Source organism: Arvicanthis niloticus, chromosome 20, assembly GCF_011762505.2.
Source record: "Arvicanthis niloticus isolate mArvNil1 chromosome 20, mArvNil1.pat.X, whole genome shotgun sequence".
Classification (NCBI taxonomy): Eukaryota; Metazoa; Chordata; class Mammalia; order Rodentia; family Muridae; genus Arvicanthis; species Arvicanthis niloticus.
This window is the reverse complement of record NC_047677.1, coordinates 1,401,671-1,416,321: the sequence shown is the minus strand read 5'-3', so window position 1 is coordinate 1,416,321 and position 14,651 is coordinate 1,401,671. Positions and strand designations below refer to the sequence as shown.

General features: G+C 38.6%; 1 protein-coding gene across 3 annotated transcripts in view; it reads left to right on the top strand.

The window, feature by feature from the left end:
- Nucleotides 1-14,651, top strand: part of Pkib (cAMP-dependent protein kinase inhibitor beta) — a 95,915-nt gene that overhangs the window by 63,130 nt on the left and 18,134 nt on the right. For all 3 annotated transcript variants that reach the window (XM_034524417.2, XM_076917175.1, XM_076917176.1), the window contains exon 4: nucleotides 3,811-3,915. In XM_034524417.2, coding sequence (XP_034380308.1) covers nucleotides 3,831-3,915 — 85 coding nt within the window. In that variant the 5' untranslated portion in view covers nucleotides 3,811-3,830. The remainder of the gene's footprint in view (nucleotides 1-3,810; nucleotides 3,916-14,651) is intronic.

Here is a 14,651-nt window from a genome sequence, read left to right as displayed (position 1 = left end):
AAGGCCAATGGAGACTAGATAGAACCTAATGAAATGGCTAAATAAACCTATGTTCTGGAATCACCTATAAGAAATTTAAATCCTAACATAGGGCAAGATTCTTGATGTCTGAAAAACTCAATTTTAGTCATGTCATGATTATGAGTTTTCTCAGTTTCTCTCTCTCATGAACACATGTTGATATTTGTGGTAAGGATTACATGAAATAATGCAATAAAGCAATTTACAGTTTATAAATGTATATAAAGCAACTGCCTGGCTAAAGGCTCAGTTGAGAAGAGCTGCTAAATTTGTATATCTGATAACAATTTAATTATTAACTGAGATTTCTTTACTTGTTAAACCTCCTTTAGTGATTTTTATGGACACTGTTAGGTGAAAATGGTACACACAATCACATACGTTTCTATCATTGGTTAAGTGGAAAAGTCACATTCCTTTTTTTTTTAGAATCACATTCTTTAGAGCCAAGGTTATTTCTGACAACAGTCTGGCTTTAACTTTCTGAGATGAGATTGGAGAACTGAGAACACACCTTAGAGGAGGAAAAGGCAAACAATGTCATGAGTTAGGTTTTATGTTTCTGGGAAGGGAGATGAATCATTTACTAGCTAGTGGGAGAACTCGTACTATGAGGAGGAGAACTTGGCTGTGGAGTACTTGCTGAGGTCTCCAGATTTCCAGCCCTCTTGGTTGAGCAGCAAAGAAATAGCAATGGAAATTTCAGTGGGGTTAGCAAATCCAAAGGAGAGTGTTACAGTGTTACCGCTTAGTTCCCAGGGAAAATCTGAGCATGACAGAGAAGTTCTGTAGATAGTATGGCCCTCAGAAAGCAGAGATGTCATGGGGAACAGAAACGCCTAGGCAGATGAGCTTAAAGGCCACCTCAGACTCTCCAGGCTCTCAGGGGAATATGGTTGAGACACCAAAATGATTCCGTGCATTTCAAGCACCAATAAGAGTTGTTGAAATGAACATTAGGCTCCAAATATCCTAGGCTGGAGCAGAGGACATAGCTACGTATATTTCAACTTAATGTTAGGGTTGAGATGGTTAAAACAACTGTAGGTTGCAGTGTGCAGAATAGAGTTAGTTGTACCCCACTGTTGGTTGTACCCCACTGTGTGGACAAAGGACATATGTGAGCCCAATGCCTTTTCCATTTCTGTCCTTCAGGTTCCTTTTCTAGGGAGAAAAGTGGTATTGGTATTCTGGGGTACGTTAATTTATTCACACCATTGGTAGAAAAAGCCAAACGTCAAAAAGTTATATTATGAAGATTTAAATTTGAGGACAATTCATCAGTTACATATAGTGACAGGATGGGGATGGGAGAACCCTGTATAGGGCCATACAATAACCATACCTGGGAATCTAGAGATAACCAGAGTTATGGGATGAAGTTTTTATGTATAAAGATATGCAGGTGCCACTGTAGATAAAAGGCTGTGATTGGTTTTCTTGATCAACTATGGAGGCAGGGAGAGAAGGGAAAACTGCTAAGACAGGGTTTTTCAAAAGCTGGGGGGGTGGGTTGTCCCTTCGATAAGGACATGTGTCTGGCTCAGAAATTTTATCTATAGCAAGAATAGTGAGGGAGCTATGACTGGGCCATTTGCAAGGTTTTGTATTTGATGTTCATCCCTGGATTTTGGCCTTATCCCATTTGTTTTGTTTAATTAATTAATTAACTAATTTTGCTGTTGTTTGCTTGATTGGCTTTATTTGTCTCATTTTGTTTTGAGATAAGGTCTATGTTACCCTGGATGACCTGGAACTTGCTAGATGAACCAGGCAGGATTCAAACTTGTGGTAATCCTCCTGCATCTGCCTCCTGGGTTATGAGATTATAGACAACCATTTGTAGCTAGACGGTAACCAAGACCTTTAGGAACAAGCAAAAGCGTTGTGACTTGGATGTGAAGCTGACAAAAGAAAGACAGTTAATTTAATTGAGCTGGCAATTAAAAACCTGAACTTTCATACGTATTCTCTTGTCCAGCTAATAATGGCAACTTAGGGACCTGTGTAACCCTGATGTAGAACTCATTATCTCTAGACACTTGATTATGCCTGTGATGAGAAGGGCCCATGGCAGAGATTTGGGGTGTCATTTTTCAATTTGTCTTTAAAATAGGAATTCTTTGGAAAGATCATTAGGCTGTCTCCTAGGCCTAAGCATCTCTAGGTCTTTATGGGAGGTTGAATTCCCACCAAACGTCTTCTTCAAGCTCCCACCCTGAACATCCTAAGTCACAAGATTGCTATCACTCTCTCAGACTCCTAGTCAGATAAGGAGTATCCCTGGTAGGTCTTAAATTGTGGAATCATCCTACTAGGAGAAATGCGTTTACCTGGTTCATGCGTTAAGCCTGGATCTGAAAAGCAAGAGATTCCCAGCGTTCTTTACCTACAGGAGAAAATCTTGCTAATGGTCAACAAGTTTGCAAACCCGTTCAGATGGGACCAATGGCCAGAGTATCCAGTGCTAAGGTGAATTCTGGCAGTGTGCCCAGTGAACTGCCCCTTGCCTTTAGTCTTTGTTAGAATTATTTTTCCAGAAGGAAAAAGGAAACAACTCTCCATAAAGATCCATTATGTGTAACAGAAATATTATTACTGTATTTACTTAGTTCATCCAAAGAAAATTGCCGTATTGCAAAGAACATTGAGAAACGGATGAATGTTCATGGAGAAAACAGAAATATCATGGTATCTGGCAAATGATAGAGCAAGGGGAAGACCACCCCTCCTGGGAAGAGAATTTGTCAAAATGCCGAGATGTAAAGCCATGGTAATTTGCCAGTTGGTACATTTCAGCAGACATCATTGTAAATTATTAACTTATATTGGAGAGACAAAAAAGTAGATCAGAGCCCTTTTACCTTTGACCTACAATTCTTCCAGTTCAGTTTTGGATTTCCAGTTAGGTTAACTTGTGCAGCTTTGTTTCAGGTTTTTTTTACTGTTGTCCTCTCTCTGTATTTTGGTTTTCAGTCTTTATCTTTTTTCAGTTTTTTTGGTGGTGATTGTGAGGACAAGGATATATTTGTTAGGCGTTATAGGGGAGTGTCCCCTTCACCTTTATCATATTTATACATTTCTTCCTGAGATCAATATCATCAAGTTTGCAGGTCTACCGTATGGTAATAGTTGACTTGCGTGTTTAAAGACATCGGGTTTGGATTAATGTCTACAACAGGTGCTTCAAGGTTGTCAAGATGTGACCTGCAGGATGCTATGGGTGTTATCCTCCAGCCCCATAGATTACGGGCTTTGTCTCAACAGAAGCACGGTCAATAACGTGTCATAGGGAAAGGATGCTTGATCTGCAACTCAAACTTGATTAAGACCACCCTTCAGAACAACCCCACATTCTCTATTATTTGGGTAAACCCTCCTACTTTCTCTTTTACCAACTTTTAATGGAAAAATATCTCTGGGTATATATTGGATTTCTATCCAGGTAATATTTTGTACTTCAACTTCTATCTCTACATAACTGTTGCACAGGCTTTTGGTGTAGTTATGGGAAAATATCCAGGAACCTGTTGGCCTACATTCTAAGCAGTTACCTCTTCCTCCTAGAAATCCTAATTCATCACCCTGGGATCGACGACCATGTCCAGCAAAGTTATCTTCCTATGGTTTGCATGTGGTATTGGGTTTGTGATTGCAAAATTAGATTTTTGGTGTGTTTTTAGGCAACCATGCTGAGACCAGGGCACATTGGCAGTGGGTTTTGCATCTCAAGATTGGTTGAGTGCCAAATGCTCCTTCCTCTCCCTATCCCCTTTTTGTTTTCATCAGCACCTGGGCCACGGGCCACCATGGATGTGCACCCTGATGCCCCTGGGGGTCAAAAGAAACCAAAGGACAACAGCATGGGAGGCAGCAGCCCGGGAGCCCAGCAAGGTCACTACCCTGCATGAACAACAACTGGAATGCCTTAACTCTCTGCAGGACAGTGCTTTCCTTCCTTTCCTTACAAACCTTACAAAGAGGGTTGTCCCTTGGCTTGTCCCTTGTATGTACAACTACAAAAAATATCTGTATTGTACCCTCAATTAACCCATGACAGTCACCAGGATAGATACAATGAGCTCTAGCCTGCTTAGTAAGCAGGGCTGAAGTTCTGCTTGGTCATGGAATGTCCTTAGAAGAAGCCACCTCAGAGGACTACCTGTGAAAGAAACTCAGCCTATCATGTGACATCAGGGTATGGTTAACAATATTCATCTTGGAGACCAGGGCTTCATCGTGTGGAAAGTGACAGTACTGGACTGGTTGACAGAGACAGCATACTGTCATACAGTCTACCACTCAGTCTCCAGCAATGAGAGGTTCTGTTTCAGCTTTTGTCATATCTCAGAACCAATTAACCAATAGCAGTAAATTTATTCTGTCAAGATATTCTTTAGCTGTAGCTTTTTGGAAAGCTATGTAGTTCCTGACACTGGTAATGTACATTCCTTCCTAACCACCCTGTTGGTGAGGCAGAGGATCCCTCTCTGGAGACCTGGCACTGGCTGAACACATCTAAAAGTGGATAGATGAGCTCTACAAAAGATTGCAGTCATACATGCTCATAGCACAAGGCCAAGAACACTGCAGACCGTGCAAAGACTTGGAGAAGGTAGAGTTAATCATCAGGATCTGTGAACAGCAGTGAGAATATGCTGTCCGTGTGTTCCCAAAGAGGACATGTGTGTCCATGTGTTGCCTTGTGCTAACTAGGAGCTAAAGTCTGGTACCTCGGAATAAACAGGAACAGTGACTGCTCCCTGCATGAAGAATGGTTTGACTAGGGTTTTACTGTGCCGGTAGAGTAGAGAGAAACATGGCATTAAGTAAATCAAGGCCCTTACCATTTTTATCAGGGGTCGGGGCAGTATATCTTAATTTGAATGCTTATAAGCCACATTAAGGAATGAATCCTGTAGATTGTCATAAATTATCCCCAAATGTGCAGAAAGAATCAATTTTAATCAGAATATGAATGGTATTTTGAGTTAAAGACTCTCAAGATTATGAAGGGAAAATGAAGACCTGAGATTTAAAATAAGTACTGTTAAAGAATGATGCATTTACATATTTGAACATCTGTATATGTGAAGATTTGTGACCAAATGAAAAGGAAACGTTGCTATTACTTGGATGTGAAAGATTTAAAATTTAAAGCCAGAACTTTTCTAGAAGTATTGGATGACTTCATAACCCAAATAAGCAAACCCCAAAACACAATAACTGTGAAAACCCAGGACGTTTTAACGTTAGGATCAAATATTTCTAAAACTCTCTTTTAAGTGATATAGCTATCTTGGCAAATAAGTAAGATAACTGTTCATAAGCCCAGAGAATGAAAGATTACAAGGATCAAGGTGAGTGCTAAATGAGGCCTTTTTCCTTCTCTGTCTCTGTCTCTGTCCCTGTCCCTGTCTCTGTCTCTGTCCCTGTCTGTCTCTGTCCCTGTCTCTTTCCTCAACTCTTGAATTAACTTGTCTATTTGAGAGTCTCATTTCGAGTCTAAGGACCAGGAAGAATGCCTTGCTCCAGTCCAAGTCTGAGTTCAATGGCAGAGGAAAACAGGTTGTAAATCAGAGACAGGCAGAGAATCCAGTTCTCCCTTCCTCCATTTTTAGTGGGAAGGATAATATGCTTTACTCAGGCCACTAGGTTAGACATCAGTATCATTTAAAAGCATTCTCCTAATCACAGCCAGGCTAATGTACCACAATCAGAGCATCCTGTGGCCTAGTCAAGCTGCCATATGAAATTAATCATTGGAATTGCCAAATTCCTTACCTGCCAACGTGGAATGACATGAGATAATGTGAGATGCTTGCTTATTCAAGTTCAACTTAGAAGAGTCATTCCTGTCAGAATGAAAGTAAAAATAGACTTTGGAGGAGGGTGTTCAAGACAGGGTTTCTCTGAGTAACAAGCCCTGGCTGTCCTGGACTTGCTTTATAGACCAGGCTGGCCTTGAATTCACAAGAGATCTACCTGCCTCTGCTTCCTGTGTGCGTGCCGGAACTAAAGGCTTAGACCACCACACCCTGAACAAAAATGTTTTTTTCTCAGGAAAAATACACTTTATTATAAAACATCTTTATGATTTTTTTAGTCATGAAAGTATTTATTCATGTATTTACTTATGTACGAAGTTCAGTAGTCTCTATGAATTTTTTAAAGTTTATGTTATAATGGAAAAGATGAGCCATTTCAGGAGATACAACATATAATAAAGAATTTTGTGAAAGTACTATGATTTTATGGATATAAATGGTCTGCACATAAATAGATACACATATTGTGTCTTTAGATTATAATGCCAAAATAAGTGGTCTTATTTTGAGCTATATGTGTGTGATTGTAAGAATAACCACAAGCTTTGAATTATTGAATAATTGCAGTTCATTCAACTTGTCTTATCTATCTATCTATCTATCTATCTATCTATCTATCTATCCACTTTACATCCAGATTGCTGCTCCCCCTCTGGTTACCCTAAATCCCTCCCCCATCCCCCCCGTTACCTTCTTCTCTAATAGGCTAGAGGCCCTCCTGGATATCCCCCTATCCTGGCAATATCTTTGCAGGGCTAGGAGCATCCTTTCCCACTGAGGCCAGACAAGGTACCTCAGTTAAGGGAGCATATTCCACACACAGGCAACAGCTTTAGGGATAACCCTTGCACCAATTGTTGGGGAATCCACATGAAGGTCAAGCTGCACATCTGCTACATGTCCAGGGAGCCTAGGTCCAGCCTGTGTATGCTCTTTGGTTGGTGGTTCAGTCTCTGAGAGCCCCTAAAAATCCAAGTTAGTTGACTCTGTTGGTGGAGTTCGTGTTCCCTTCAGGGACCTCAGTTCTTCCCCCAACTCTTCCACAGGTCTTTCTGAGCTCTGTCCAATGTTTGGCTGTAGGTCTCTGCATCTGTTTTAGTCAGCTGCTGGGTGGAGCCTCTCAGAGGACAGTCATGCTAGACTCCTGTCTGCAAGCATAACAGAATATAATTAATAGTGTCAAGGATTGGTGCTTGACTATGGGGTCTGTCCCAAGTTGGACTAGTCATTCGTTGGCCATTCCCACAAGCTCTGCTCTAGCCCCTTCCCTGCATTTCTTGTAGTCAGAATAAATTTTGGGTGGGAAATTTGTGTCCCTATTGCTTCAATGTGGTTCCTGCCTACCGACTGGAGGTGGCCTTTTCCGGTTCCATATCCTTACTGCTGTTTTTACTACTATTGTTCTGTAGCACAGCTTGAGGTCAGGGATGGTCATACTTCCAGATGTTCTTTTATTGTTCAAAATTGTTTTAACTATCCTGTTTTGTTTGTTTACTTGGTTTTGTTTTGTTTTGGTTTGAGCTTGGTTTTTCTTTTCCCTGTGAAGTTGAGAATTGCTCTTTTAAGGTCTGTAAAGAATTGTATTGGAATTTTGATGGAAATTGCATTGAATCTGTAGATTGCTTTTGCTAAGATGGCTATTCTCACTATGTTAACACTGCTGGAGCATGTGAGGGCTTTCCATCTTCTGATATCTTCCTCAATTTCTTTCCTTTTTTTTAATTGGATATTGTATTTATTTACATTTCAGATGTTATCTCCTTTCCCCATTTCCCCCACGTCCTCCAGAAACCCCCTATCCCATCTCTCCTCTCTTTTGCTTTTATACTATTTTAATTACATGCTATTATTCAGGTCAGTTCTAGTTTGAGGAACTAGCAATACAGATGTAAATAGTCAAAGAGCAAGCAAGACACTAAACACAGATAGTCAAAGAACAAGCAAGGCAATAAACAAAGTTGGTTGATCACTCCCTTGATCACTGTTTCCAACTGCTTATCAGGATGAGCAAAATATCTGAGCCTACTTCCCTGTCCTAACCCAAGGTCATTTTAAATGTCTGAAGCTTACTTCTTTGTTAAGACCTTAATTTCTTTCTTCAGAGATTTGGAGTTATTGCATATAGGTCTTTCACTTGTTTAGTTAGAGTTACACCATTTGTGACTATTGTAAATGATGTTATTTCCCTAATTTTTTACTTGGCCTGTTTTTCATTTGTATAAAGGAGGGCTACTGATTTCTTTTTAGTTGATTTTGTATCCAGCCACTTTGCTGAAAGTGTTTTTCAGCTGTAGGAGTTATCTGGTAGACTTTTTGGGGTTGCTTATATATCATTTGCAAATAGTGATACTTTGACTTCTTCCTTGCCAGTTTGTATCCCCTTGATCTCCTTTAGTTGTCTTAGTGCTCTAGCTAGGACTTCAAGTAGTATGTTGAATAGATAGGGAGGGCATGGACAGCCTTATCAAAACACAAAATCTACAGAACTAAGACAAAATAGTTAAAGCTGCAAGGAAAAAGGGCCAGATCACATTCAACTTAATGAAAATATTTATATATGCAGAGTCTACTGGATGAAAACTACATTTGATACTCTCTGTAGTAGCATACTTATTGAATTTTTACATAAAGTATTTATTGTTTACCTTCTATTTCTAGTAAGTCATCCGGTCTGATAGTTTAAGGTCTTTAGTTTTGTCTTAGTTTTAATATGAAGCTATCCTTGGTCGTTGCATTTGTAAATGGTATGTGATATGGTACGTTTACTGATAAACTTTTTTCTAGTAGCTTTCTAATGGCTCTTCTTGACACTTGTCTCTATTTCCAGATAAGACTTCTCATACTCATCTCTCCTATATAACTGGGAGAGTTTCATGGCTCCCCAGTGCCCACAGGAAAAGATTTACTAGTGTATTTTAATGATATTTGTTTTTTTTTAAAATAAGAGTTCCAGTAATGAGTATGCCCCAACTCAGTAACAATCTATGTTAGCTAGGCTTTTCCTTCCTTACTGGAGGCTTACCTTTTACATGCCTGTCACTACTCACTATTTTAGTTTTAGTCTCGTTGTCATTATTTCCTCAGAATCTGGCCTTGAGCAAAGCACTGGGCAGATGCTCAGTAAGACAAAGGTGAAAGGAGACAGGCAGCCCTCTGTAACTGTTGCGGGAGGTGCCACTGAAGAATTAGTGAGGATTAGATGTAGTAATAGCAACCCTACAACACAGGATCACATAAGAGAATTTTCACTGAAGAGCTTAAAAACTGTGCATGTTCAACATGGTTTTGTCAGTGTCCCTATTATAAATATTTATATGGATCTATGTAAACACAATTACAAAAGAGGCCATGCATGAATGTGAGAGGGTGGGAGCGTGTGTGTGTGAGAGAGGTTGGGGGTAGAAAGGGAAGGGAGGGAGGGTGCAACTATATTGTAATTTCAAAAACTAAGAAAAAAACCTATCCTTAAAAAAAAATCATCATTACAGAAAGTTTGTAAAACAATGACCCTGGAAGAGAAGACAAGAAGTCACAGTAACTCTACCCACACTATACCACTGTCCTTGTTTCAGTCTAGGTCTCTTACCACGTTATCGCCTCACACTTTTAAAAGTAATAGATTTGTACAAGTTTGAGAATCATTTTTTACTTGCTTATAAAAGCATATTCTGGATATAATTTTTCATGAACTCATTGTATTTATATAATAAAAATATTGTCACATTTTCACTTTGCAAAGGATTTTATGCAGTCCAATGAATCCATTTGAATATATTTTCATCTACTTAGCATGATTATAGGTTAATATACACATAATTTGAGAAAAAATATTTTAAAGACACAATTTTTCTTGTCATTTGCTATTTGTTTGAGTTTGTATTATTGTTGTTTGGTTTTGATTTTAATATAAAAAAAAAGGACCTAAAAAAGTCCTTGAAACACTTAAAATTTTGCTGTAATTTTGCTAATTGTTTTCCCTTGATCAAACATTAAAATGCTATCTTCTCTTATAATGAAAAAACAAACCAGAACCCAAAAGAGTATGATAATTTTTTTCTTTTCTCTGCAGCCAGAGAGAAAGATGACAATTATATTCATTTACAGAGGGAGTAAGATACATTCTAAGAATTTTTTTATTAAATGGATAAAATAAGATTCATTACTAAAAGTTAATATATATTACATATGTAAATGTATGTAATATATATAAATATACACATTTATATATGAATATATTTATATAATATACATATATGTTAATATATGTATATTATATGTGTGTATTATATAATATATATGTACATTATATATTATACATGACATATAAATAAGTTGACATAGGTATGACACTTAAATATATTATATAAAAATTATATAAATATTATATATAATATATAATATATACATACAAATATAATATCCATTATAGTATATATATTATATATTATATAATATATATTCAATATATATTGTGTATGTTTTGAAGTACCACACGGAAAACCATTTCTTTTTTTTGTTTGTTTGTTTGGTTTTTGTTTTTTTATTTTTGAGACAGGGTTTCTCTGTATAGCCCTGGCTGTCCTGGAACTCACTCTGTAGACCAGGCTGGACTCGAACTCAGAAATCTGCCTGCCTCTGCCTCCCTAGTGCTAGGATTAAAGGCATGCGTCACCACTGCCCAGCGGAAAACCATTTCAAGTGAGGGCTTTAATGCACACTTTGAGCATTGACATGAGTTCTTAAGGACTCCATTACCCAGTAGTGACCCACAGTAAGTCATACCTGCCTCCGATGTTGTCCTTTCATGTATGTAGTCCACATACAGAAATTGAAAGTTCCATTATCTAAAAAGGAACATCCCCCAAACTGACTCGAACTTATTTTTACAGTCTTTTGACTTTCAGCAAAACTCTCTGCTGACTAAATTCCTACTATTAATATCAAAGTAGATTGATACAACCTATTTAACTCTCTTGGACTCAAGCAAGCCAATGTCTCTAAATGTTCCTGGTTAGTAACTACACAGATGAAATGTATTATCAAGGCTATGATAGAGTATTGTCATGTATACCAATGTTCTGTTAAGCTGTCCTGTGATTAAGTCTTAAGGACAGCCTATTACATGGGTTATGCTATTGACTTTAGGTCAGCCAGTTTGTCCAGTTTAATATTAATGTATCCGTTTCAGAGCAGGCTTGTGTCAGAGCATACTCAATGCCTGGCTGAGGATAAACATTGATGCTGTAACAGTTTTGCGTTAATTATGACTCTGCAAATGATAGCTAATGTTTGTTACACACACACACACACACACACACACACACACACACACACACACACTGTATTTTCCTAGCTTATGGCCTTTATACAGACCTATTTGAATGTGATAGTGTAACAAAATCTACTTTCTGGTTGAAATCTTTACTTACAGTCTTGTTTTTTATCTTGTTCTTTAGAAAGGTGAAAGTAAACTTTACTTCTGGCTGGCCCACAGTTGGTATAGGTATCAGCTTGTGATTCACATTTGTTTAGTGAATTTATTAGGTAGGTTCCCCCCACCCCCAGGTTTTACATGAATCAGAGGAACACAAAAGCATTTCTAGTGTGACCATGATGGTTATTGTAACTTCTCCTTCTCTCCTCTTTACTGATGTCATCAACTGTCATTTGACATGAAAACTATGTCATTAGCAGAGAACCCAGTCCACCCAAGGTGAGTGCAAGTCAGTTCTTTTTTTTTTTTTCATTTTTTTATTGGATATTTTATTTACACTTCAGATGCCATCCCCTTTCCTCATTCCCCCACCTTAGAAAACCCCTATCCCATGCCCCATTTTCCTTTTTGCATTTATACACTTTTTAAAAAATGTTAATCAAAGGCTTTATAAGTTTGGTAATGCTCAATCAGAGGTGTAACCCACTACCCAACCTAGATATATCAACTATCTTTGACTGGTGGAGATATGTGAACATCTGCTTCCCTGTCTCCCCGTTCTTTCTCTCTCTCATCACTTAGCTTCTCCTCTCCATCTTCTCCTCCTCTCCTTACTCCTTTTCTTCCTCTCAGTACTCCTCCCACCTTAGCTCCTCCTACATAGCACCCTTCCTGTTAAAATAAAACTTTTCTCTCAAAATACATTTAGAGCATAATTATGCCTATTTGTACCAGTGAGGTACAAGATAGTCCTAATACCCAGTCCATCATCTATCCTAACAAAAACACTTAGTTCTGAACCTGGCTTTTTCCTTGGCTTTAGAATGAATGTCAGCTGAAAACCATCCACTCAAATCTTTTCTCTCAAGGTAAATAGCTATAAGTTTTCAACCCCATCAGAAATCCAGAATGACTGAGTTAACTATAATTGTGGAAAGCACAAAGCATAGCTTCTAAACCTTAGCCAATTTATAGAGACCGCTGAACACCTGGACACTCTCTCTACTATAAGACGTTGGAGCATGTGTTTTTCTGCCTTCTGGCCCAGGATCATCTGACAGACCTTAGTGCTGCAGAATTATTAAGGGCCGATTACTCTGTCTAGGCAGATAAAATCAGTCAACTATTCTGCAAGTGTGTCCTTTTCTGGACAGTAATTTGTCTATAGATGGAAAGAGGCAGTTCTTGTCTAGTGGCTGTCTCACCACAACTGGAGTAACTCCAAAGATACTCAATTTCTTCTTAGAATTCAATAGAGGAAGTTGTCAGGAGCAGACAGGTCTCTAATCAAAATGAACATTAATACAGGAATGTTTGTCACTTCAATTCTGTGGACTTCTGACGTTTTGAAAACCAACTATCCATGTAAGGTAATCTGGACTATTGTCTGTTAACTCCACTCAGCTATTTCTAAATAAAACATAGAAAACACCCTAACAATAAACTCAAAGCCATGAATTTGCTATAGTCCCTTAACTCACAGGCTGTCCATCTCAAATCAGTTAAAAAAATTAAAGAAGGACTGGGTCTAAGCCTCGTATTCCTAAATGTGTCATACTGGTACAATGCCTATGAGAGTAACAATATTCATCTCACTTTTATGTCAATAAGAAGCTCGTACCAATGAAAACCTTAAAATTTGTAATCAAAGTAAATTGGTGCCATTTAAGAAATTATATCTTCATCCTGATAATAATTGTACAGATTTCTACCAATAGGTTATGGCTATGCAATAAACCCTAGCTAATCCTCTCTATTCCCACAAAACCACTACTTTTCCCTAGAAAGACAGCCCAATATTTACCACCTTAGTCCCCAAGCCCAGGGAATAGGGGCACTGACTCTTCATTAGCTTCTTCAAGCTGATTATGGGCATTGAGATATTAGAAGAGGAGTGGGGGTAAGAGTAAATTGATAAGCCTCTGATGCTGTGTCTTCATTGCATCCAGATAGAATTCCCGGACCTCAGAGGTTTGAGCAGGTCTGCCCAGCTTGCTTGATGAGTAGATACACCAGGGCTGATTATTCTACAATATACAATTCTCAAAACCAATTTTAGTATCAAGATAACTTTTTAAGAGGACTGACATTTTATTAAGGATGTTGGTTCTAACCGCTTTTCATTTTTCCCCTCTTTTATTGGATATAATATTTACATTTCAAATTTTATCCCCTTACTGCATTCCCCCCACCACCCAGGAACCCCTTATCCCATCCCCCCTCCTCCTGCTTCTATGAGGGTGTGTACCCACCTACCCCCCACTTCCCCTCCCCACCCTCAGATTCCCCCCCGCCTCACTCAGTGTTCAGCCTTCATGGGACCAAAGATCTCCTCTCCCACCTATGCCGAACAAGGCCATCCTCCCCTACATATACAGCTGGAGTCATGTGTCCCTCCATATATGCTCCTAGGCTAGTGGTTTAGACCCTGGGGAGCTCTGGCTGGTTGGTATTGTGTGCAAGTCAGTTCTAAGAAGTCTAAAATTGTATTATTTTTCCCCACAAGTGCAAAGTATGAGGTTTGGGTGTCTTTGTTCCTGTTTTGAAATATTTGGAAATTTTGTGTCAAGCAGCAATTAGAAGAGGAAAAGTGTCAGTTGGGGCAGATCTCAGGTCAGTCTCCAGCCTCCATTAGCTTGCTCCCTGTGGAGCCACGCTTACTTCTGGCATTGGAATGAGCCTTGTTGTCCTCCGCTCACCTGGAGGAGCTGAGCTACTTAGCATGTGTATGAAGTATGATAGCGGAGGAAAGAAAGAATGCTTTCTGGACTTGGGAAGAGTTTGACAAGTTGGCTTTATGTTGACTTAAGTTTGGATTCAACTGTTCCTTTGGGAAGCTGCAATGGATTTGAGGAGGCCTCATAGCCGATTGGCCTCTAGAATTATTTATAGAGCGAATCCCCTATCCCTACACCTCCATACACATAGCTAAGCGCCCTGTACGGTGTACTGAAGTATTTGTTATACTCCATTTCACTGTTAGCACCATAAGTAGTCTTGTTTTGAAACAGTATTTTTACAGTGCTGGAAAGGTATTCAGATTTGTATATGCGTTCATCTGGAAGATTACTGGAGAATAAAATTGTTTGGATTTGAATACTAAATGCTTAATTGCTTAGAATTTTTCTGTGCTGGAATAACTTTAATATGCATATGAATATTTGTTGAGAATTTGTTACTGCAAGCAAAAATCTGAACATTAAAAATGTGAAATAAGATTTCATTTATTTTTGTCTTATTCTAGAGACATAGATATGCCACAAATGGAAGGATTTCAAAGAGGCATATCTTCAAGTAAGAATGTAATTTTATACATATGCAAATAATCCATTGTACATTTGCAAATACCCCATTTAGCTTAAAATGGA